The following is a 25,843-nucleotide window of genomic DNA, read 5'->3' on the forward strand; positions in this document are numbered from 1 at the left end:
CCATCCACGGGGTGCAGTAGATCCCGCCGCTGCCACCAGTTGTCATGGAGTATTGGGGGACTCAGGGCCCTGTACCCCCGGCTTCCTGCGATTCACCATGACTCTCAGCCAGCCAGTAAAGCAGAAGGTTTATTTGGATGACAGGAATACAGTCCAAGACAGGTGTTGCAGGCACAGACAACAGGGCCCCCCTCAGTTAGGTCCAGCTTGGGGTCCCAGGGCATCCCACCCCACCCCCTTTTTGGGGGGTCAGAGCCATCTCTGCCTCCCAGCCATCTCTCCAGCCCGCTTCCAGCACTCTGCCTTCAGCGACCCCTCCCACAGCCTTTGTTCAGTTTCCCGGGCCAAGGTGTCACCTGGCCTCCAACCCCTTCCTGGGCTCCCATGCTACACGCCCAGGTATTCGCCCTCGGGCAGACTCCCATCCCCCAATGCCGACTATCCTAGCCACACTCCCCTGTCAGCATTCACACACCACAGTAAGAACAGGCCCAGTTCGTCACACTGGGGTATTGGTTTTCATAACCATTTGTCCCCATAACGTGTGGCACTGGTGGTGATACTGGGAAACTGGAGTGTCTGAGGGAATTGCTTGTGTGACTTGTGGTTAGCCAGTGGGTGAGACCAAAGTCCTCTCTGGCTGGCTGGTTTGGTGCCTTAGATGTGGAGAAACCCCAGCCTGGGGCTGTAACTGCCCTGTTCTGAGCAGTTTGTCCTGAATTGACACTCTCCATTGTGTCCCGCCAGAGGCCACATCGTTACACTTGGTTTTGCTCCCATCTATCAGAGTCCTCCTTCCCCACCCCCCAGCATGCAGCAGAGAAAAAGGCTGGTGCAGTGGATGGGGTGCTAGCCCTGAGAGACGTGGGTTCTACTCTCTCCCCCAGCCCCATGGATTTTCTGGCCGACCTCAGGCCAGTGCCTTAGGGACAGGGTTTCAATGGTCTTTAGGCACCCAAAGACGCAGCCAGGTATCCAGTGGGGTTTACAAAGCACCAAACCTTCTAGGTACTTTTGAAAATCCCCCTAGGCCTAAATACCTTTGAAAATCTGGCCCTTAGTCTGTGAGTGCCTCAGTGCTCCATTTGTACAATGGGGATAAGAGCCCTGCTCTGCCTCACCGAGGGGTGTGAGGAGACCTGGGCTAGAGGTTGTGAGGTGCTCAGATACTGTGGTGATGGGGCCACGAGCCCTTCCCTTGGTTTTCACCCCTTCTTTTCACCTCTCCCTCTTTTCTGAATGTAACCATGGCTGGGTGTCTTCTGTGTTCTGTTGTCAATGCCCCCAACCCCCCTGCACACAGAGAGATTCCTGTTCATCTAAGGACTTTCAGATCCTTAATTTCATACCCAGCCCTTTCTTCTCTGAATCACCCTGCCCCCGTTTGTAAACAAAACCCTGGGACCCAAGCTGGGAGCGGCACCTCTCTGAGCTCACGCTCCAGTAGAACCCTGCAAATCTGTGGGTATCCGCTTTATAGCTGGGGACCATTTTTCTGGATAGCAGCGTGGCTACGGATACAAATTTTGTATCTGTGCAGGGCTCTCACAGTAAGAGTCGGGCGGGCAGCTGTGAGGAACCGTGGTGCAGACCCTCCACCTGCCCTGGCTGGGGTCTGCTCGGGCCCCCTGCCCAGGGCAGGTGGAGAGACCCAGACTCCCAGCTGCCTGCGTGGCCGGGGTGTGGCTCCGAGCTCCCCCCACATCCCCCGCTGGAGCACCACGCGGGCAGCTGTGGGGAGCCTGGGTCCCTCCACCTGCCCTGGGCAGAGGGCCTGAGCAACCCCTGAACAGCTCCTCCAGTGTGGAGCCGTGGGGAGCCGGGGTGGACCCTCCGCCTGCCCGCGGTGCAGGGTGGGGAGGGGCAGAGAGCAGCTCCTGGCTGTATCCCCGCCCCCCAGGCTCCCCACCTGGCCGAGGGCAGCTGGAGGGTCCATGACTCTTCCGGGGCTCCCCACAGCTGCCCGCGCGGCTCTCCCTGACCGGGCTCTGGCTTCAGCCCGGCCATGGTAAGTCGAGTAAGCCACGGGAGCGGCTAGCCACAGACAAATTTTGCGGATCGGATGTGGATTCACATTTTTGTACCCACCCAGGGCTGTACAGTTAAGAGCTCCACCTGGGGCTAGGTGTGACGTTATTGACATAAACTGGGACCGTATAGATCATTGTTGCAACCAAGGTCCTGTAGTGGCACCCAAATCTTGTATAAAGGGGGTCAAATGGGGTGTCTAGGACAAGGTTATGGTTTACTGGTTATGATTATGCTGTCTATATGTGTGTATCAGTTTTGTAGTCGAAGTTATGAATATTGGCTCTATACTGTCTGTATGGCAAACTTATGCTATGCTTCTGGGTGACATCCCAGACAAACTGGTGTTAGCTCTGCCTAGCCTGCTTGATGGCCCATTAAGGACCATCAGCTATACAATGGACCCATTGAGAGAAGGCAGATAAGCCTTGTAACTCAGCAAAGTATGCAGGGACTGGCCCATGTGACTCCAGACTCCATTTTGCTGTAATTTTCCACAGTAAGAACAAAGAGGTGTTCTTACACCTGGAAAAGACTATATAAGGCTGATGCCTTATCTCCATCTTGTCTTCAATCCTGCTTCATACCTCTGGAGGAACTTTGCTACAAGCTGAAGCTTTGAACAAAGGACTGAGGACCCATCCCAGCGGGGGATGTATTCCAGAGACTTGATTTGAACCTGCAGTTTATTCCATCGCTGCTGCAAGCCTGAACCAAGAACTTTGCCATTACTGTATGTAATTGTTTCCATTTAACCAATTCTATCTCTCATCTCTATCTTTTTCCTTTTACGAATAAACCTTTAGATTTTAGATTCTAAAGGATTGGCAGCAGCGTGATTTGTGGGAAAGATCTGATTTGTATATTGACCTGGGTCTGGGGCTTGGTCCTTTGGGATCAGGAGAACCTTTTTTCTTTTACTGGGGTATTGGTTTTCATAACCATTTGTCCCCATAACGAGTGGCACTGGTGGGAGTACTGGGAAACTGGAGTGTCTAAGGAGATTGCTTGTGAGACTTGCGGTTAGCCAGTGGGGTGAGACCGAAGTCCTCCTAGTCTGGCTGGTTTGGTTTGCCTTAGAGGTGGAAAAAACCCCAGCCTTGAGCTGTAACTGCCCTATTTGAGCAATTTGTCCTGAGTTGGCACTCTCAGTTGGGTTCCGCCAGAACCGCATTGTCACAGTGGCGTAGTCGTGCTTGGATCCACAGAACCAGGTCAATTAAGCTTTGGGTCAGAGCCCCGCGCTGTCCAAATTTGAATTTTGGGATTGAGAGTTTTGTTGGTTAAAGAGCTGCTGCAATGGCTGAGCAAAGAGCATATGAGGGACTTGGCAAAAAAGCCCTGGAAAATTTGTGTTCAGAAAAGAGGATAAGCTTTAGAAAGAAAGCTACAAAGGAAGAACTGAGAAATCTGTTAATAGCCAGTGATCAGGGGGCAAGAGCACAGCCCTTACCTGAGGCTGCAGAAGAGGCAGAAAAAATTAGGATGCAAAAGGCGACGAGTAAACTGCAATTTGAGCATGAACAGAAGCTAGCAGATCTTCAATTGCTGGAGAAGCAAAAAATAGCAGAATTAGAGAAGGAGGCTGCTGAGAGAGAGAAAGAAGCCGATCAAAGAAAGAAGGAGGCTGATGAGAGAGAAGAGAGAGCTCGTAAGGGACGTCTAGAGCTGCTCGCTGCTGAGCAGGAGACTCACAGGATGGAACAGGAGACTCACAGGATGGAACAGGAGACGGCCAGACTTCAGCTCCAAGTACTGGAAGAGCGGAGAAAGTCATCCCCACCTGGTACTCCACTTCCCCCCCGCCATGAGAAAAACTGGGAAAGGATGTGTCCCATTTACAACGATACTGAGGATATAGAGGAGTTTTTGTCTACCTTTGAACGCCTCTGCAATCTGTACCAGATCCCTGAGGGTCAGCGAATGCCTGTCCTGCTGACCAGACTGACTGGAAAAGCCAGGGAGGTATTCAATGACTTGGGGGAACAAGAAGCCTTAGATTATGAGCGGTTTAAGGATTCGGTGTTAAGGCGGTTCAAGGTTACTCCTGAATCTTACAGAGTTAAGTTTAGAGAGTTTAAAATGCCTAAGGATTGTACTTTTGTAGAATGTGCTCATAAGCTGATGGGTTTTGTTAAAAAGTGGGTTGTGGGAGCCAAGGCGCATGGGAGTTTTGAAAAACTGCTGGATTTGATAACTTTGGAACAGTTCTTAGACATTGTGCCTGACAATGTGAGAGCAGCTGTGTGTGACAGGGACCCTGAGTCAGTCCTACGGGCAGCAGAGATTGCAGATGCCCATACCCAAAACAGGGCTCGAGAAGGGTGTAAAACCCCGGGGAAAAGTAATCACCATTCTCCCCAGTTCAAGAGGAGGGAAGGATTTAAAAATAAACCCGACTCTTCTAAAGGAGTTCAAGGGGGCCTGGAGGGTAGGAACTCACATCCCAGGACGGAACAGGTTACATGCTATCACTGTGGTATCCTGGGCCACATGAGACCAGACTGCCCGACACTGAAGGGCAACCCAAAACCAGCAACCCCAAATGCCACGGCAAATGCTAACCCTGTTGTTGTAAACTCACAGGCCAGCCACACAGAGTCCAGCATTGGTGCCCTGTGTGCAAATGCTGTTTCTGTGGTCTCTGAAGAATTTGACCTTAAAACTCACATTAAAGCTAAATATGGGGGAAATAACGCAGAGTTTATTAGCAGTGCAGAAGTGAATGGAGAAAGGTGTATGGCATGGAGGGACACCGCAGCAGATATTACTCTGGTTAAAGCAAGTCTTGTCAGGAAGGAAGATTATTTGCCAGGTGAAGATGTAACTGTTGTAGCCTTATCTAAGTATTTTGTCAGGGTGCCTTTGGCTAAAATCCACCTGAAATGGAAGGGTTTGGAGGGCACCATGGTTGTGGGAGTAAAAGACATAATCCCTAAGGATATTATGATTGGAAATGATATTAAAGCTATGGTCAGTCAAGTTAATACAAACCAAGCACAAGAGAGGATTGATCCTAAGGTTGTGCCTATGGAGGGTTTCTCCAAAAGTTTGTCCTTGGAAAGTAGCTGTTTGGCTGTGAATGAAGTTTCTGAATGTCCATCTAATGTCTCAGAAGTAAATCTGGAATTAGATCAAGCGAAGGGAGAGGAGAACAAGGAGATTTTGGATGAGTCTAGGCAGTCTTGTGAACTGATGGCTTTATCTAGTCAGCAGTTTGGGAAGGCAAGGAGAGTGGAAGATGAGTGTCCCTATACCTTATCTGTTTCCTGTGCGAAGAATAGCGACAGTGAAGGAAATGTGCCTGTGTCTGTCAGGGGTATTGACTTGCCTATGGAGGAAGCTACCCCAGTCTCCAAGCAGTTGTCTGTGAACAGCCCGGTTTGCTGGGACAAGGGAAATGAAATCCCAAACTGTATGTCTAGTAAAGAAAAATGCGTCTCCAACTCTTTTTTGTCTGTGGAGCAGACAGAAGGTGCCTTTCGGCCTGTGATGGTTGAGAGTAATTTAGTTGTCTCAGAGTTGATTCTGGATTCAACTAAAGCCCAGGAAGGGAATGGTCCTAAGTTTGCATCTGCTGGGGAGAATGGCACCGTAACTAGGTTGCATCCAGTTAGTGGCTTAGCAAAATCCCAGAGACCAGAAAATTCTGGTGCTTGTATTTTGCCTGTTGCTCATGTGTGGTTGGAGAAGGGTGTAACAACTCTGTCTGATCAGGGTGATACCCTAGCCAGGGCACAAGGAGAGCGGAAAGGTAATTTGGTTGTGGTACCTACGGACAGTTTAACAACTTGTAGCAAAAAGGAAAAAATTCCTAAGCTTGTGTGTGGCAAAGAGAAGGGAAGTATTTCTAACCTTGTATCTAGGAAGTCTATGGGTTCGCCTGAAAGGGGATTGTGTAGAGATCTGCCTGATGGGCCAGAGGTGATCCTGAATGTAAGTAAGACCCAGACAGAGTCTGTTGTTGCTCAGGAAAGTGTGCCTTTAGAGCAAGCCCTAGGTGAAGAGGGTAAGGGCAGAATTTCTGTGAGGGGTGATTTGCTGCTTATAAAAGCTCCTGGAGAAAGGAATCCTCATGGTACTCGGTGCAAGCAGTTCCCTGCCACTGAAGGGTGTGAGAGTGATTTAATCAAGGAAGTTTCAGTTCCCAGCGGCCAAAAATTGTCTGTTGTGAATGGATCCACTGACTTTCCTTTTAAAAGATCCAGTGTGGGTAGCTTTGAGAAGGTCTCAGAGGAAGTAAAAGTTGTTAAGGAATTGAGGCAGCCCTATAACCAAGTGGCTGTGTGGGGCCAACTTGTTGGGGAGACAATGGTGTTGGAACAGGAATGTCTCCTTTCTGATTCTTTAGCTGAGCAGTTTGGGCTTCAGGGTTTGAGGACAGATTTGGTTACTGATGTGTCAGAGCAGAGCAGTTTTATGGCTAAATGCTTGAGGATGCGGGGGAGAGCAAGCAAACTCTCACCCGCAGACTCTTTGGATTTGTGTGGTATCTCTTTAAGGCAGAGTCCAGCCTTGGAAATTATAGCAGTTAAGGATATGAAAACTGGTGGACTGGCTCTGGTCTGGGGTAGTGCAAATTACTTGCCTGGCTGGGAAAGGGAGGACTTGCTAATAGCTGTTAGCACAGAGGGCCCACCCCATCAGCCAGTAAATTCCTCTAAGCAAGAGAAATCAGGGTTTGATTCTGCAGGACAAGGAGGAAAGAGAAAACTGAATTTTGCAAAGGGAAGCCACAGGTGTGACAATGCGGTTCTGGCGGAACCCAACTGAGAGTGCCAACTCAGGACAAATTGCTCAAATAGGGCAGTTACAGCCCAAGGCTGGGGTTTTTCCACCTCTAAGGCAAACCAAACCAGCCAGACTAAGAGGACTTCAGTCTCACCCCACTGGCTAACTGCAAGTCTCACAAGCAATCTCCTTAGATACTCCAGTTTCCCAGTATTACCACCAGTACCACTCGTTATGGGGATAAATGGTTATGAAAACCAATACCCCAGTAAAAGAAAAAGGTTCTCCTGATCCCAAAGGACCAAGCCCCAGACCCAGGTCAATATACAAATCAGATCTTACCCACAAATCACGCTGTTGCCGATCCTTTAGAATCTAAAATCTAAAGGTTTATTCATAAAAGGAAAAAGATAGAGATGGGAGTTAGAATTGGTTAAATGGAATCAATTACATACAGTAATGGCAAAGTTCTTGGTTCAGGCTTGCAGCTGCGATGGAATAAACTGCAGGTTCAGATCAAGTCTCTGGAATACATCCCCCGCTGGGATGGGTCCTCAGTCCTTTGTTCAAAGCTTCAGCTTGTAGCAAAGTTCCTCCAGAGGTAAGAAGCAGGATTGAAGACAAGATGGAGATCAGGCATCAGCCTTATATAGTCTTTTCCAGGTGTAAGATCACCTCTTTGTTCTTACTGTGGAAAATTACAGCAACATGGAGTCTGGAGTCACATGGGCCAGTCCCTGCAAACTTTGCTGAGGTACAAGGCGTATCTGCCTTCTCTCAATGGGTCCATTGTATAGCTGATGGTCCTTAATGGGCCATCAAGCAGGCTAGGCAGAGCTAATCTCAGCTTGTCTGGGATGTCACCCAGAAGCATAGCATAAGTTTGCCATACAGACAGTATAGAGCCAATATTCATAACTTCAACTACAAAATTGATACACACATATAGACAGCATAATCATAACCAGTAAACCATAACCTTGTCCTAGACACCCCATTTGACCCCCTTTATACAAGATTTGGGTGCCACTACAGGACCTTGGTTGCAACAATGATCTATATGGTCCCAGTTTATGTCAATAACGTCACACCCCCAACGCAAAATTGATGCAGGAAGGGATGACACAAACATCACTGACTGCATCCCAAGAGCTCCCCATCCTGGGTTCTGTCTCACTACAGCTAGTATTGGGTTAGAAGCCGTACCAGTGTATAACAGAAATGGTTCATCAAAGTCATGTTCAATAACATGATTGAACCTCTTTACAAACTCAAGGTAACACTTAGTTAGAAAAATAGTGGATTGGATCTGCTCTGGCAGCATGGTTCCTGTATGTGCCATGTGATCTTGCCAAGAGCTAAAGAAAACAGCTACTTTATCCATACAAGCTCGGGCCAATGTTTGGAACCCAATTAACATCGCATAAATGCAGATATTAATGTTCTTCATAGTCCAGGAATCTTGGCATTTAGCCATGAAAGCAATATGGTAGTGTGCCTCAGTCTTCCTTTTCATACAGCACATTAGGTCTGGCATGTCCTTTCCCCTGTGAAAAGTTCCCATATTGTTTATATGCATTGCCTGTGAAACCCCAGTGTAACAAGGCCTTTTAACATAACGTGTGTTTTCATGTATTCCTTTTAACATGTTCAATGAATTCTCCAAAAGATTAGGCACATTGTATATTTTTACCGTTTGTGGCAATAGCAACACATTAATTACAAAATTTAGCAATAACAACAAGTTCATTGCAAGTGTCCATCTACAGTCATGTTTGTCATGCCACCCCTTTGGCTCAATACCATTGGAGTTTGGGCATTTTAGGGTTAACCTGCGGCTTCCCTTTGCAAAATTCAGTTTTCTCTTTCCTCCTTGTCCTGCAGGATCAAACCCTGATTTCTCTTGCTTAACAGAATTCACTGGCTGATGGGGTGGGCCCTCTTTGCTAACAGCTATTAGCAAGTCCTTCCTTTCCCAGCCAGGCAAGTAATTTGCACTACCCCAGACCAGAGCCAGTCCACCAGTTTTCATATTCGTACCTGCTATCATCTCCAAGGCTGGACTCTGTCTTAAAGAGATACCACACAAATCCAAAGAGTCTGCGGGTGAGAGTTTGCTTCCTCTCCCCCGCATCCTCAAGCATTTAGCCATAAAACTGCTCTGCTCTGACACATCAGTAACCAAATCTGTCCTCAAACCCTGAAGCACAAACTGCTCATTTAAAGAATCAGAAAGGAGACATTCCTGTTCCAACACCATTGTCTCCCCAACAAGTTGGCCCCACACAGCCACTTGGTTATAGGGATGCCTCAATCCCTTAACAACTTTTACTTCCTCTGAGACCTTCTCAAAGCTACCCACACTGGATCTTTTACAAGGAAAGTTAGTGGATCCCTTCACAACAGACAATTTTTGGCTGCTAGGAACTGAAACTTCCTTGATTAAATCACTCTCACACCCTTCAATTGCAGGGAACTGCTTGCACCGAGTACCATGAGGATTCCTTTCTCCAGGAGCTTTTCTAAGCAGCAATTCACCCCTCACAGAAATTCTGCCCTTACCCTCTTCACCTAGGGCTTGCTCTAAAGGCACACTTTCCTGAGCAACAACAGACTCTGTCTGGATCTTACTTACATTCAGGATCACCTTTGGCCCATCAGGCAGATCTCTACACAATCCCCTTTCAGGCGAACCCATAGACTTCCTAGATAAAAGGTTAGAAATACTTCCCTTCTCTTTGCCACACACAAGCTTAGGAATTTTTTCCTTTTTGCTACAAGTTGTTAAACTGTCCGTAGGTACCACAACCAAATTACCTTTCCGCTCTCCTTGTGCCCTGGCTAGGGTATCACCCTGATCAGACAGAGTTGTTACACCCTTCTCCAACCACACATGAGCAACAGGCAAAATACAAGCACCAGAACTGTTTGGTCTCTGGGATTTTGCTAAGACACTAACTGGATGCAACCTAGTTATGGGGCCATTCTCCCCAGCAGATGCAAACTTAGGACCATTCCCTTCCTGGGCTTTAGTTGAATCCAGAACCAACTCTGAGACAACTAAATTACTCTCAACCATCACAGGCCGAAAGGCACCTTCTGTCTGCTCCACAGACAAAAAAGAGTTGGAGACGCATTTTCCTTTACTAGACATACTGTTTGGGATTTCATTTCCCTTGTCCCAGCACACCGGGCTGTTCACAGACAACTGCTTGGAGACTGGGGTAGCTTCCTCCATAGGCAAGTCAATACCCCTGACAGACACAGGCACATTCCCTCCACTGTCACTATTCTTCGCACAGGAAACAGATAAGGTATAGGGACACTCATCTTCCACTCTCCTTGCCTTCCCAAACTGCTGACTAGATAAAGCCATCAGCTCACAAGACTGCCTAGGCTCATCCAAAATCTCCTTGTTCTCCTCTCCCTTCGCTTGATCTAATTCCAGATTTACTTCTGAGACATTAGATAGACATTCAGAAACTTCATTCACAGCCAAACAGCTACTTTCCAAGGACAAACTTTTGGAGAAACCCTCCATAGGCACAACCTTAGGATCAATCCTCTCTTGTGCCTGGTTTGTATTAACTTGACTGACCATAGCTTTAATATAATTTCCAATCATAATATCCTTAGGGATTATGTCTTTTACTCCCACCACCATGGTGCCCTCCAATCCCTTCCATTTCAGGTGGATTTTAGCCAAAGGCACCCTGACAAAATACTTAGATAAGGCTACAACAGTTAGATCTTCACCTGGCAAATAATCTTCCTTCCGGACCAGACTTGCTTTAACCAGAGTAATATCTGCTGCGGTGTCCCTCCATGCCATACACCTCACTCCATTCACTTCTGCACTGCTAATAAACTCTGCATTATTTCCCCCATATTTAGCTTTAATGTGAGTTTTAAGGTCAAATCCTTCAGAGACAACAGAAACAGCATTTGCACACAGGGCACCAATGCTGGGCTCTGTGTGGCTTGCCTGTGAGTTTACAACAACAGGGTTAGCATTGGCCGTGGCATTTGGGGTTGCTGGTTTTGGGTTGCCCTTCAGTGTCAGGCAGTCTGGTCTCATGTGGCCCAGGATACCACAGTGATAGCATGTAACCTGTTCCGTCCTGGGATGTGAGTTCCTACCCTCCGGGCCCCCTTGAACTCCTTTAGAAGAGTCAGGTTTATTTTTAAATCCTTCCCTCCTCTTGAACTGGGGAGACTGGTGATCAGTTTTCCCCGGGGTTTTACACCCTTCTCGAGCCCTGTTTTGGGTATGGGCATCCGCAATCTCTGCTGCCCGTAGGACTGACTCAGGGTCCCTGTCACACACAGCTGCTCTCACATTGTCAGGCACAATGTCTAAGAACTGTTCCAAAGTTATTAAATCCAGCAGTTTTTCAAAACTCCCATGAACCTTGGCTCCCATAACCCACTTTTTAACAAAACCCATCAGCTTATGAGCACATTCTACAAAAGTACAATCCTTAGGCATTTTAAACTCTCTAAACTTAACTCTGTAAGATTCAGGAGTAACCTTGAATCGCCTTAACACAGAATCCTTAAACCGCTCATAATTTAATGCTTCTTGTTCCCCCAAGTCATTAAACACCTCCCTGGCTTTTCCAGTCAGTCTGGTTAGCAGGACAGGCATTCGCTGACCCTCAGGGATCTGGTAGAGATTGCAGAGGCGTTCAAAGGTAGACAAAAACTCCTCTATATCCTCAGTATCATTGTAAATGGGACACATCCTTTCCCAGTTTTTCTCATGGCGGGGGGGAAGTGGAGTACCAGGTGGGGATGACTTTCTCCGCTCTTCCATTACTTGGAGCTGAAGTCTGGCCGTCTCCTGTTCCATCCTGTGAGTCTCCTGCTCAGCAGCGAGCAGCTCTAGACGCCCCTTACGGGCTCTCTCTTCTCTCTCATCAGCCTCCTTCTTTCTTTGATCAGCTTCTTTCTCTCTCTCAGCAGCCTCTTTCTCTCTCTCAGCAGCCTCTTTCTCTCTCTCTCTTTCTAACTCTGCTATTTTGTGCTTCTCCAGCAATCGAAGATCTGCTAGCTTCTGTTCATGCTCAAATTGCAGTTTACTTGTCACCCTTTGCATCCTAATTTTTTCTGCCTCTTCTGCAGCCTCAGGTAAGGGCTGTGCTCTTGCCCCCTGATCACTGGCTATTAGCAAATTTCTCAATTCTTCCTTTGTAGCTTTCTTTCTAAAGCATATCCTCTTTTCTGAACACAAATTTTCCAGGGCTTTTTTGCCAAGTCCCTCATATGCTCTTTGCTCAGCCATTGCAGCAGCTCTTTAACCAACAAAACTCTCAATCCCAAAATTCAAATTTGGACAGCGCGGGGTTCTGACCCACAGCTTAATTGACCTGGTTCTGTGGATCCAAGCACGACTACGCCACTGTGACAATGCGGTTCTGGCGGAACCCAACTGAGAGTGCCAACTCAGGACAAATTGCTCAAATAGGGCAGTTACAGCCCAAGGCTGGGGTTTTTCCACCTCTAAGGCACCAAACCAGCCAGACTAAGAGGACTTCAGTCTCACCCCACTGGCTAACTGCAAGTCTCACAAGCAATCTCCTTAGATACTCCAGTTTCCCAGTATTACCACCAGTACCACTCGTTATGGGGATAAATGGTTATGAAAACCAATACCCCAGTAAAAGAAAAAGGTTCTCCTGATCCCAAAGGACCAAGCCCCAGACCCAGGTCAATATACAAATCAGATCTTACCCACAAATCACGCTGTTGCCGATCCTTTAGAATCTAAAATCTAAAGGTTTATTCATAAAAGGAAAAAGATAGAGATGAGAGTTAGAATTGGTTAAATGGAATCAATTACATACAGTAATGGCAAAGTTCTTGGTTCAGGCTTGCAGCTGCGATGCAATAAACTGCAGGTTCAGATCAAGTCTCTGGAATACATCCCCCGCTGGGATGGGTCCTCAGTCCTTTGTTCAAAGCTTCAGCTTGTAGCAAAGTTCCTCCAGAGGTAAGAAGCAGGATTGAAGACAAGATGGAGATGAGGCATCAGCCTTATATAGTCTTTTCCAGGTGTAAGATCACCTCTTTGTTCTTACTGTGGAAAATTACAGCAACATGGAGTCTGGAGTCACATGGGCCAGTCCCTGCATACTTTGCTGAGGTACAAGGCGTATCTGCCTTCTCTCAATGGGTCCATTGTATAGCTGATGGTCCTTAATGGGCCATCAAGCAGGCTAGGCAGAGCTAATCTCAGCTTGTCTGGGATGTCACCCAGAAGCACAGCATAAGTTTGCCATACAGACAGTATAGAGCCAATATTCATAACTTCAACTACAAAACTGATACACACATATAGACAGCATAATCATAACCAGTAAACCATAACCTTGTCCTAGACACCCCATTTGACCCCCTTTATACAAGATTTGGGTGCCACTACAGGACCTTGGTTGCAACAATGATCTATATGGTCCCAGTTTATGTCAATAACGTCACAACAGGTTAACTCTAAAATGCCCAAACTCCAATGGTATTGAGCCAAAGGGGTGGCATGACAACCATGATTGCAGATGGACACTTGCAATGAACTTGTTGTTATTGCTTAATTTTGTAATGAATGTGTTGCTATTGCCACAAACTGTAAAAATATACAATGTGCCTGATCTTTTGGAGAATCCCTTGGACATGTTAAAAGGAATACATGAAAACACACGTTATGTTAAAAGGCCTTGTTACACTGGGGTTTCACAGGCAATGCATATAAACAATATGCGAACTTTTCACAGGGGAAAAGACATTCCAGACCTAATGTGCTGTATGAAAAGGAAGACTGAGGCACACTACCATATTGCTTTCATGGCTAAATATCAAGATTCCTGGACTATGAAGAACATTAATATCTGCATTTATGCGATGGTAATTGGGTTCCAAACATTGGCCCGAGCTTGTATGGATAAAGTAGCAGTTTTCTTTAGCTCTTGGCAAGATCACATGATACATACAGGAACCATGCTGCCAGAGCAGATCCAATCCACTATTGTTCTAACTAAGTTTTACCTTGAGGTTGTAAAGAGGTTCAATCATGTGGTTGAACATGATTTTGATAAACCATTTCTGTTATACACTGGTACGGCTTCTAACCCAATACTAGCTGTAGTGAGACAGAACCCAGGATGGGGAGCTCTTGGGATGCAGTCAGTGATGTTTGTGTCATCCCTTCCTGCATCAATTTTGCGTTGGGGGTGTGACGTTGTTGACATAAACTGGGACCATATAGATCATTGTTGCAACCAAGGTCCTGTAGTGGCACCCAAATCTTGTATAAAGGGGGTCAAATGGGGTGTCTAGGACAAGGTTATGGTTTACTGGTTATGATTATGCTGTCTATATGTGTGTATCAGTTTTGTAGTTGAAGTTATGAATATTGGCTCTATACTGTCTGTATGGCAAACTTATGCTATGCTGCTGGGTGACATCCCAGACAAGCTGAGATTAGCTCTGCCTAGCCTGCTTGATGGCCCATTAAGGACCATCAGCTATACAATGGACCCATTGAGAGAAGGCAGATACGCCTTGTAACTCAGCAAAGTGTGCAGGGACTGGCCCACGTGACTCCAGACTCCATTTTGCTGTAATTTTCCACAGTAAGAACAAAGAGGTATTCTTACACCTGGAAAAGACTATATAAGGCTGATGCCTCATCTCCATCTTGTCTTCAATCCTGCTTCATACCTCTGGAGGGACTTTGCTACAAGCTGAAGCTTTGAACAAAGGACTGAATGACCCATCCCAGCGGGGGATGTATTCCAGAGACTTGATTTGAACCTGCAGTTTATTCCATCGCTGCTGCAAGCCTGAACCAAGAACTTTGCCATTACTGTATGTCATTGATTCCATTTAACCAATTCTAACTCTCATCTCTATCTTTTTCCTTTTATGAATAAACCTTTAGATTTTAGATTCTAAAGGATTGGCAACAGCGTGATTTGTGGGTAAGATCTGACTTGTATATTGACCTGGGTCTGGGGCTTGGTCCTTTGGGATCAGGAGAACCTTTTTTCTTTTACTGGGGTATTGGTTTTCATAACCATTTGTCCCCATAACGAGTGGCACTGGTGGGAGTACTGGGAAACTGGAGTGTCTAAGGAGATTGCTTGTGAGACTTGTGGTTAGGCAGTGGGGTGAGACCGAAGTTCTCCTAGTCTGGCTGGTTTGGTTTGCCTTAGAGGTGGAAAAAACCCCAGCCTTGGGCTGTAACTGCCCTGTTTGTGCAATTTGTCCTGAGTTGGCACTCTCAGTTGGGTTCCGCCAGAACCGCATTGTCACACTAGGACATGTACTGAAACTTGGGGGGAGTGGGGGAAAGACCCCCTTTCCTCCCCTAAATGGCATCCCTGGCCCATGGAGCTGGAGTAGTTCCCAGCATGCAATGCGCCAGTGCAGCCCATGGAGCTGGAGTAGTTCCCAGCATGCAATGCGCCAGTGCAGCCCATGGAGCTGGAGTAGTTCCCAGCATGCAATGCGCCAGTGCAGCCCATGGAGCTGGAGTAGTTCCCAGCATGCAATGTGCCAGTGCAGCCCATGGAGCTGGAGTAGTTCCCAGCATGCAATGCGCCAGTGCAGCCCATGGAGCTGGAGTAGTTCCCAGCATGCAATGCGCCAGTGCAGCCCATGGAGGCGGAGTAGTTCCCAGCATGCAATGCGCCAGTGCAGCCCATGGAGCTGGAGTAGTTCCCAGCATGCAATGCGCCAGTGCAGCCCATGGAGCTGGAGTAGTTCCCAGCATGCAATGCGCCAGTGCAGCCCATGGAGCTGGAGTAGTTCCCAGCATGCAATGCGCCAGTGCAGCCCATGGAGCTGGAGTAGTTCCCAGCATGCAATGCGCCAGTGCAGCCCATGGAGGCGGAGTAGTTCCCAGCATGCAATGCGCCAGTGCAGCCCATGGAGCTGGAGTAGTTCCCAGCATGCAATGTGCCAGTGCAGCCCATGGAGGCGGAGTAGTTCCCAGCATGCAATGTGCCAGTGCAGCCCATGGAGCTGGAGTAGTTCCCAGCATGCAATGCGCCAGTGCAGCCCATGGAGGCGGAGTAGTTCCCAGCATGCAATGCGCCAGTGCAGCCCATGGAGCTGGAGTAGTTCCCAGCATGCAATGCGCCAGTGCAGCCCATGGAGGTGAGAGCTGCCAGCAATCACTGCTCCCAGAGGCAATAGCTCCCATCATGCAATGCTGCAATGGGGACTTGCAGAAGCAAAGCCTGTGGGGGACGACAGCTCCCAGAATGCACTGCTTCATCTGAGGTTTGGCCTTTGAAAGTGTCAGACGCTGCTGGAACCCAGCGAGGTAAAGCGCTCCCAGAATGCACTGCTCCCACATGACCTAGGGAGGGGACAGTTCCCAGCAGGCATTGCTTCTGTGGGGCTCATGAAGGCAACTGCTCCCAGCATGCACCACTGCAGAGCGGCCCATGGAGGTGGCAGCTCCCAGCATGCTGTGCTGCAGCCTGGCCCAGCAGAAATGACAGAGTCGTCTTAGCCCCAAGGCCAGGACCGTTTTCCCCGGGTTGGGGCGCTGACCTCAGTTCTCCACTAAACCCCCACTGGGGGACTCAGTTCAGCTCAGCCTCTCACTCCCTTTGCACAGTCAGCGGGTAAGACATTGCCCTTAACTTCCTGTCCCAAAGTGCTACTGGTCATGGTGGTAAGTTGCTGCCTTGTCCCATCGCAGAGGGGCCGCGTCCTGCGCCGGGGTCCCCATATAACCCCCCCGGTCCCCTTATAACCAGCCCCCCCACCCCAGAGGGGCTGCGAGGGGTCCCCATATAACCACCCCTGACCCGGTCCCCCTATACCCAGCCCCTGCCCCATCCCAGAGGGGCCACGTCCCTGGGCCAGGTGAGGGGTCCCTATATACCCAGCCCCTGCCCCACCCCAGAGGGGCTGCGTCCTGCGCTGGGAGAGGGGGTGTCTGCAGGGGGGCTGCCAGTCTAGCGTTTGTTCAGCAGCAGGGGCGGGGGAATCGTTTCTCGTTCTCATTTAGTTCCTGACGGTGGCAGCAGCGACATGAACAATAACAGAGCAGTGCTGAACACAGAGCTTCAAACTCCCCTCCCCGAGCCAGGGAGAGAACCCAGGAGTCCTGGACCCCACCCCTGTCCCTGAGCCAGGGAAAGAACCCAGGAGTCCTGGACCCCACCCCCATCCCCGACCCAGGGAGAGAACCCAGGAGTCCTGGAACCCACCCCTGTCCCTGAGCCAGGGAAAGAACCCAGGAGTCATGGACCCCACCTCTGTCCCCGACCCAGGGAGAGAACCCAGGAGTCCTGGAACCCACCCCAACCCAGGGAGAGAACCCAGGAGTCCTGGACCCCACCCCGAGCAAGGGAGAGAACCCAGGAGTCATGGACCCCACCCCTGTCCCCGACCCAGGGAGAGAACCCAGGAGACCTGGACCACACCCCTGTCCCTGAGCCAGGGAAAGAACCCAGGAGTCCTGCGTCCCCGCTTCCCCCTGTAGGGTCACGGATTTAACGCTAAGTATCGGGGTAGCCGTGTTAGTCTGTACCCACGAGAACACCGAGGAGTCCGGTGGCCCCTTAAGGACGAGCAGGTTGATTTGGGCAGGCGCTTGCTGACTGTTGCGGAGTGTGGGGGAGTCAGGGCCCTGCACCCCTCTTCCCGAGATTCACTGCGACTCTCAACCAGCCAGTAAAGCAGAAGGTTTATTTAAGGACAGGAACACAGTCTCAAGCAGAGCGTGTAGGTACGACCAGACCCCCTCAATTAGGTCCCTCTGGGAGGTTCAGGGAGCTTAGACCCCAGCTTGGGGTTCCCTGCGTTGCACCACCCAGCCCCAACCGAAACTAAACTCCCAACTCCTCCTGCTGCTCCTCTCCTTTGTTCAGTCTCCCGGGCAGAAGGTGTTAATTCTCCCCACCCCCGTTCCTGGCTCAGGTTACAGCTCAGGTAGCTTCCTTCAAGGGAAGTCCCACATCCCCACTGCAACCCCCCTGCAACATTCCCAGGTCAAATCTGCCCTGCTCCCTGCTCCCTCACACTGACGAAGGGGCTTTTCGCCCAGATCAATCTGTTAGTCTTTGGTGCCACCGGACTCCTCACTGCTGGGTGGGGGGAAGTGTTGGCAGCCGCGAAAGGGAAAGTGAAAGTCCCGCTTCCCACAGCCCGGGGACACTTCACAGCTTGCGGTACCCCAGCTCCGCTCCACCCTGAGGTCCTCGCACGGCCCCAGCCAGGTTTGAGCCAGGACTCCTGGGTTCTCTCCCCGGCTCTGGGAGGGGAATGGGGGCTGGTGGTTAGAGCAGGGGGGGCTGGGAGCCAGGACTCCTGGGTTCTCTCCCTGTCTCTGGGAGGGGAGCAGGGGGCTGGTGGTTAGAGCGTGGGGGGAGGCTGGGAGCCAAAACTCCTGGGTTCTCTCCCTGGCTCTGGGAGGGGAGTGGGGTCTAGTGGGTTAGAGCAGCGGGGGCTGGGATCTGTCGTCAGCCTTGCCTTTGCTCTGTGCCTCAGTTTCCCCCTCTGTGAAACAGAGCCAGTCAGCTCCCTGCAGAGGGGCCGTGTGGCTGGAGAGCGGGTCCTTTCTGCCCCCTCCTTGTGCAGAGCGGGTGCCCTGCGGTGGGCCTGGTGCTGGTGGTCCCAGCTGGCTCCCAACCGTGGCCCCTCCAGAAGCCAACTGGCATCCCCGCTGCACTGCCTCTGGTGTAACACTGCCTTCTCTCCCCCAGCCCCATGCGCCCGACCCCCCACGGACGCCATGGAGCCCGTCTGCCTGGTAGAGCCGGTGCCCAGCTCTGGTGCCCTGCAGGTGAACCCGGCCGCCCTGGGCCTGCTCCGAGGCCTCACCCGGCCCCTCCACGTCCTCGCCGTCTTCGGGCCCTGTGGCACCGGGAAATCCTTCCTCATGGACCGGCTGGCGGGGCAGGGCGAAGGTGAAGGGTCCCCATTGCTCCCCCTTCCTTCTGCCTGTGCCTCCACCATCCCCCTGTGCCCCCCACCTGGGCCTCCCCAACCCCTTGCTTGGGCCTCCAGAACCCCTGCCTCCCCTGATCCTCCGCCAACACCTCCCCGACCCCCCTCTCCCCACAGCCCCCACTCAGTGCCCCTCTCTGTCCCCACAGGTTTCCCCCGCTCCCCGGGGATCTGGGTGTGGTGCCTGCCCCACCCGACTCAGCCTGACCAGGCCCTGGTGCTGCTGGACACAGAGGGATTCACCGAGCAAGAGGTAGTAGGGTCTAGTGGTTAGAGTGTGTGTGTGTGGGGGGGGGGGAGGGAGTGGGGTCTGGTGGGTTAGAGCAGAGGGGGCTGGCAGCCAGGACTCCGGGGTTCTCTCCCGGCTCTGGGAGGGCAGTGGGGTGCAGTGGTTAGAGTGTGGGGGGGAGGGGGGGAGCTGGCAGCCAGGACTCCGGGGTTCTCTCCCGGCTCTGGGAGGGCAGTGGGGTGCTGTGGTTGCGGGGGGGCTGGCAGCCAGGACTCCAGGGTTCTCTCCCGGCTCTGGGAGGACAGTGGGGTGCTGTGGTTGCGGGGGGTGGGGACAGCTGGCAGCCAGGACTCCGGGGTTCTCTCCGGCTCTGGGAGGGCAGTGTGGTGCTGTGGTTGCGGGGGGGGGGGAGGGGGGGGGAGGGCTGGGAGCCAGGATGCCTGGGCTCTCTCCCAGCTCTGGGAGGGGAGTGGGGTGCAGTGGTTAGAGTGTGTGTGTGTGGGGGTGGGGGGCTGGCAGCCAGGGCTCCGGGGTTCTCTCACGGCTCTGGGAGGGCAGTGGGGTGCTGTGGTTGTGGGGGGGCTGGCAGCCAGGACTCCGGGGTTCTCTCCGGCTCTGGGAGGACAGCGTGGTGCTGTGGTTGCGGGGGGGCTGGCAGCCAGGACTCCAGGGTTCTCTCCCGGCTCTGGGAGGACAGTGGGGTGCTGTGGTTGCGGGGGGTGGGGACAGCTGGCAGCCAGGACTCCGGGGTTCTCTCCGGCTCTGGGAGGGCAGTGTGGTGCTGTGGTTGCGGGGGGGGGGAGGGGGGGAGGGCTGGGAGCCAGGATGCCTGGGCTCTCTCCCAGCTCTGGGAGGGGAGTGGGGTGCAGTGGTTAGAGTGTGTGTGGGGAGGGCGGGGGGCTGGGAGCCAGGATGCCGGGGTTCTCTCCTGGCTCTGGGAGAGGAGTCGGGTGCAGTGGTTAGAGTGTGTGTGTGGGGGGGAGCTGGGAGCCAGGACTCCTGGGTTCTCTCCCGGCTCTGGGAGGGGAGTGGGGTCTAGTGGTTAGAGCAGGGGGGAGCTGGCAGTCAAGATTCCTGGGTTCTCTCCCGGCTCAGGGAGGGCAGTGGGGTGCAGTGGTTAGAGGGGGAGCCGGCAGCCAGGACTCCTGGGTTCTCTCCCAGCTCTGGGAGGGGAGTGGGGTGCAGTGGTTAGAGTGGGTGGGTGTGTGTGGGTGGGGGCAGGGGTCTGGGAGCCAGGATGTCTGGGTTCTCTCCTGGCTCTGGGAGGGGAGTCGGGTGCAGTGGTTAAAGTGTGTGTGGGGGGGCTGGGAGCCAGGACTCCGGGGTTCTCTCCCGGCTCTGGGAGGGCAGTGGGGTGCTGTGGTTGCGGGGGGGCTGGCAGCCAGGACTCCGGGGTTCTCTCCCGGCTCTGGGAGGACAGTGGGGTGCTGTGGTTGCAGGGGGGGAGGAGCTGGCAGCCAGGACTCCGGGGTTCTCTCCGGCTCTGGGAAGGCAGTGGGGTGCTGTGGTTGTGGGGGAGGGGAGCTGGCAGCCAGGACTCTGGGGTTCTCTCTGGCTCTGGGAGGGCAGTGGGGTGCTGTGCTTAGACCCGCTGCTCATGTGCCTCTCGCTGCCGTTGCAGGGCGATGAGACGAAGCTCTCCCGACTCTTCGTCCTGAACGTGCTGCTCAGCAGCGTCTTTGTCTATAACACCAGGAGTGAGGGCGACCCCCAGAGGCAGCTCGACCGCCTGACGTATCCTTCCCAGCACAGCCCCCACCCTGCCCTGGGGCCGGATCGGGGCCGGCGCCCCTGACGGGGAAAGGCCTCATGTCCCATTCCCTGCCCCCCTGTGCCAGCTGGTTCCCCCACTTTGAGGCTGGATCAGGGCCGGCGTCCCCTGGAGGGGAAAGGTGTCCCCCCCATCCCCCCGGTCTCTATCCCCCTGAGCCAGCCAGTCCCTGCCCTGTGGTCAGATGGGAGCTGGCGCCCCCTAGAGGGGAAAGGCCCCGGCCTCATTCCCTGTCGTCCCCCCACAGCCAGTTCCTTGCCCTGGGGCCGGATGGGAACTGGCGACCCAGAGGGAAAAGGCCCCATGTCCCATTCGCCCCCCCACCTCCACCCCCGCCTAGTTCGGTTCCCGTCGCTCGGCCCTCTCTTTTCCTTCACGGCGCCCCCTGCAGGTACGTGAGGGATCTGCCCCGGGTAGTGCGAGTGCTGGACGAGTTCTCCTCGGAGAATAGCTTCCTTCTGAGCAGCGTGCTGCCCGACTTCGTGTGGTGCCTGCGGGACGTGGCGCCCGACCCCTGCCTGGACGAGGTGCTGGAAGCCACGGACCACGAGCTGGACTCGGCTCTCAGCTCCCCGCAAGGTGCATGGCCATCGGGGCCCTTCCCCCAGGGGAGAGGAACCCCGGCGTCCGGGCTGGTCCCCAGCCCAGCTCAGGTTCCATCCTGCCTCCCCAACTCACCCCTGCCGTCTCAGAGGGGTACAGGAGCCTGCTTCACTTCCTGTCCTAAACGAGCACTGGTGTGAAACAGCCTCCGCGCCCTGCCCCGGAGGTGGCTGCATCTCCATGATGCACGAGGGGTCCATGTATCAACAGCTTTCGTGCCCTGCCCCAGAGCGGCCACATCTCTGCCCTCAGTATCCCTTGCCTCTCTGTGTGACCCCAGGGTTCACCTGCCACCCCCCTTTCTCTCGCAGATTCGGAGGACTCCCCGTCCAGCTGCGTACAGAGATTATTCCCCTGCCGGAAGCTGTTCCATTTCTGCTCCCCCCGAGCGGATGGAGGGCACGGCAAGCCGCCGGCTCCCACAGACCAGCTGCACCCCATGTTCCAGGAGCAGATGGGGCGTTTTAAGGACTACGCCTTGAGCCGGAGCCCGAAGACCGTGGTGGGGAAAAGAGTGGTTGATGGGGCGTGTAAGTGTCTGGCTGGGGGTGGGTGGGCAGCCTGTGGGGTGTCTGTACAGCGCCTAGCGCAATGAGATCATGGGTCCAGACCGGGCGGCCTCAGTGCTACCGTAAGACACCTAATAAATAGCAATCCTAGCGTATAGCGCCTAGCGCAAACAGGTCGTGTGCCAGGACCAGGGCGTCTGGGCACTACCGTAATACACCCAATAAATAGCAGTGAAAAGTCAGGCACCTGGGTACTGCTGGACACATTTGTTTGGGGACAAATGCAGATTTGCAGCAGAGACATTTCCCCTGAATTCCCGTTGCTTTCTCCATATTGTTGGTGTGGTGGGAAAAACCCCAAACTTCCCCAAATGGCAGAAGTCTGTTTTTTGGTTCAAAACAACTTTCCATTTTGAGATTTCCTGTTTTATTTAAACCGAAAAACGGCCCCCGAAGGCTGGGCTCTCGGGGTGTCGGTGGAACGTCAGGATTTGGGCTTTTCAATTGGCTGGAAGTTCTGAGCAGTTTTATTCTTTCGTTCGATCCGAAACAATTTGCTTTTTTTGGAATTGCCAAGACCCGAGAGCCCGTCAGTCGCCCAGTTCTGGCCCCGGCCTCGGGCTGGAAAATCACCCGCCTCGATGGCTGGGAACAAGGAACTCAGCTGCCTGTAAGGATGACGATCCCTGGCTCTTCTCTAGTGCTTCCCAGCCATCCATCTCCAAGGGGTCAGTACCATTGTCCCCCTTGTACAGCAGGGGAAACTGAGGCACAAAGCAGGGCCATGACTTGCCTCCAGCAGGCCAGCGCAGAGCCCGGGTCGGAACCCAGGAGTCCTAGCCCACCCTGCAGCAGCATCACAAACCTCAGTACCTGAGCCAGACCAGGGCGGAGGGGGAGGGGGTGACTGGACAGGAGCCCCCAGCCCACCGAATCCTGCTCTGTCCTCTCTCTCCAGTCTTGGCTGATTTCCTGGAGCGTGTTGTGGACCTGCTGTCCCGGGACGAGCCCGTTCTCTTGAATGAGCTCTGCAGTGACCTGCAGGTGAGGGAGGGGCTGGGCGGAAGCAGGCTGGGTGCTGGGAGATGCAGAGGGGCTCATGGGGGGGTGGGACGGGGTCCCATGGGATCTGTGTGGTGGGTGGGGGCTGGGCTCTGGGAGATGCAACGGAGCTCACGTGGGGATGGGGGAGGGGGTCCCTAGGGATCTGTGTGGTGGGGGAAGGGAGCTGGGGGAAGCAGAGGGGCTCAGGCGGGGGCAGGGCACGGGTCCCTTGGGATCTGTGCGGTGGGTGGGGGCAGGGAAGGCTCCAGTTAACAGGGGGGTTTCTGCTCCCAGCAGGAAGGCAGCGATTACTCCGTGGGGTACCCAATGGACCCCATGGGGGGTGCCCCACTCAGGAGAGCAGCAGTCAGCAGTGCCCAGCCCTCGGTGCCGGAGCCCAAGGTCAGTCGGGGGCAGCCCCAGGGACTGGGGGGAAGGGGCTGCAGGGGCGTGCGCGGGGGGGCTGTTCCTGGTCCCAGCTCGGTTTAGAGAGAGCTGCGGCTTGGGCTGTATTGGGGGGGCGGGGCTTCCTGTTTGGAACTGGGCTGAGACCCAGCAACTCATGTCACACACGGAACCACTTATAGCCACGGAGCATTGTAGCTAGGTGGGAGCTGGCGCCCCCTAGTGGGGCAGGGCCCCGTGTCCCATTCCCCGCCCCCCTGAGCCAGCCAGTCCCTGCCCTGGGGTGCATCGGGGCTGGCGCCCCCTAGAGGGGAAAGGCCCAGTGTCTCATTCCCCGCCCCCCTGAGCCAGCCCGTCCCTGCCCTGGGGTGCATCGGGGCTGGCGCCCCCTAGAGGGGAAAGGCCCAGTGTCTCATTCCCCGCCCCCCTGAGCCAGCCCGTCCCTGCCCTGGGGTGCATCGGGGCTGGCGCCCCCTAGAGGGGAAAGGCCCCGTGTCCCATTTCTCGCCCCCCTGAGCCAGCCCGTCCCTGCCCTGGGGTGCATCAGGGCTGGCGCCCCCTAGAGGGGAAAGTCCACGTGTCCCATTCCCCACCACCCTGAGCCAGCTCGTCCCCGCCCTGGGGTGCATCGGGGCCGGCGCCCCCTAGAGGGGAAAGTCCACGTGTCCCATTCCCCGCCCCCCTGAGCCAGCCCGTCCCTGCCCTGGGGTGCATCGGGGCCGGCGCCCCCTAGAGGGGAAAGGCCCAGTGTCCCATTCCCCGCCCCCCTGAGCCAGCCCGTCCCTGCCCTGGGGTGCATCGGGGCCGGCGCCCCCTAGAGGGGAAAGGCCCCGTGTCCCATTCCCCGCCCCCCTGAGCCAGCCCGTCCCTGCCCTGGGGTGCATCAGGGCTGGTGCCTCCTAAAGGGGAAAGGCGCTGAGCGGCTCTGTGGCAGGTGACGGGGTGCGTCAGCCCTTTGGCGGGTGACAGATCCGGCCACACTCTCTCGCTCTCCATGATGTATCTGCCCCCTGTTGTCTCTTCTGGACAGATGGAGCGCGTGGTCCCGCTTCAGGTGTCTCGACCCGCCCTGCCGGTCCTGGCCAAGGTGAGTGGCCCCTGTCGGCCCAGCCCCAATCCCCTCCTGGCTGCCTTTGGTGGGGGGAGTGGAAACAGCCCCCTCCGTGCCCCCTGCTCCCAGCCTCACTCCGCCCTGCTGCCCCCAGGTTGCCCCCGGCACGGCACAGCCAGGCGCCATGGAGGAGCCGATGTGCCTGATCGAGAACAGCCCGGATGGGGAGCTGCAGCTGAACCAGCGAGCCCTGGCCCTGCTCCAGAGCGTCAGCCAGCCCGTGGTGGTGGTGGCCATCGCCGGGCTATACCGCACCGGCAAGTCCTACCTCCTGAACCGACTGGCCGGCAAGGACCGGGGAGGTGAGCGCTGGGGGGGATCTGAGGTGGATGGGGCCGTGGGGCTGATCCGGGGGCAGGGAGGGGGGAGGATACCAGGGTAGACGGGCCTGTAGGACTGATCCCAGGGGAGGGAGGGGGCGGGATACCAGGCTAGACGGGCCTGTTACCTGCACAAAATTCTCCGTTACACACACACTCTAGGGGGCGCCCACCCGTACCCAGTTCCTAGGGAGCAGGGCATGCGCTTTGTGGGTCTGCAGGGAAAGACCCTTACCCAGTAATATCCTTCCCCTCTGTTTATTGACAGTTACCAAGCAGAATACACATGCTACTCCTTACGGGTTTTTGAACATACCATAATTGTAACCATGCTGCCCACCCCGTATGGAGTGTTTATACATGTGGGGCACATTGAGGCACGACCCTGGACCCTTTTAACCCGGTGAGGTCCAGCTCGTATTGGTGATCTAATAACCTGTCCCGTACGTGACGGGATCCCCGGGGTGCAGCCTGGGACTGTGGGACCGCTGGGCCCCCTTAGCTCCCCAGCCTGGGCTGTCTCCCACAATGCTTTGCTAGTGACCAGCAGCAAACCCCTCCCAGCGCTGTGATCACTCAGCACAACCGCATGTGGAGCCCGCACCCAGCTAGATTCCATGAATGCTCCCAGAGCCGGTCTTGGATCACACGTGGAAAGGCACCAGCCGAATCCCCCCAGCTCCCAGCGCTGTACCCCAGGAATGTACCGTCTTGCACTGCTCAAGACGAACGGTGCAAATTTATTCATTGGTTCCCCACTTCATCAATGGAAAGGGGACATACACCAGCCTTTGTAAACCTGAGCAGATTCACCAAACACTTCAGGCAAACTCACTGGTAACGATAAACAGTTAAACAAATTTACTGACTACAAAAGAGAGATTTAAAGTGATTATAAGTGATAGGGAAAAAGTCCAGAGTTAGTTACCAAAATCAAGTAAAATATAAGCCCGGAGTCTAAACTCCCAACCCTCTTAGCCTGGGCAACATCTAGGCTAAGCAGTTTTTCTCACCCCACTGGATATTGCAGTTCACAGTACACAGCTGTCCCCCTAGAAACCTGGGCCAGTCCCCTCTGTTGGAGTCTTCAGTCTTCCCAGTGTCCTTGTTGCTTGCAGTGTAGGTGGG

At 53.7% G+C, this 25,843-nt stretch overlaps 1 protein-coding gene across 12 annotated transcripts in view; it reads left to right on the plus strand.

Annotated features, from left to right (window-relative positions):
• Positions 1-25,843, plus strand: part of LOC101934582 (guanylate-binding protein 1-like) — a 126,873-nt gene that overhangs the window by 29,327 nt on the left and 71,703 nt on the right. For 5 of the 12 annotated variants that reach the window (XM_065573925.1, XM_065573933.1, XM_065573923.1 and 2 more), the window contains exons 9-10: positions 24,315-24,371; positions 24,490-24,697. The exons of 2 other annotated variants lie outside the window; for them this stretch is intronic. In XM_065573925.1, coding sequence (XP_065429997.1) covers positions 24,315-24,371; positions 24,490-24,697 — 265 coding nt within the window. Of the gene's footprint in view, positions 1-17,381; positions 17,994-18,177; positions 18,684-18,872; positions 18,977-20,573; positions 20,687-21,114; positions 21,303-21,637; positions 21,857-22,793; positions 22,880-23,173; positions 23,282-24,314; positions 24,372-24,489; positions 24,698-25,843 lie in introns of those variants that run through there. 5 more of the 12 variants (XM_065573926.1, XM_065573931.1, XM_065573927.1 and 2 more) reach the window with 5 other exon arrangements.

The sequence above is a fragment of the Chrysemys picta genome, chromosome 20 (assembly GCF_011386835.1).
Source record: "Chrysemys picta bellii isolate R12L10 chromosome 20, ASM1138683v2, whole genome shotgun sequence".
Taxonomy (NCBI): Eukaryota; Metazoa; Chordata; order Testudines; family Emydidae; genus Chrysemys; species Chrysemys picta.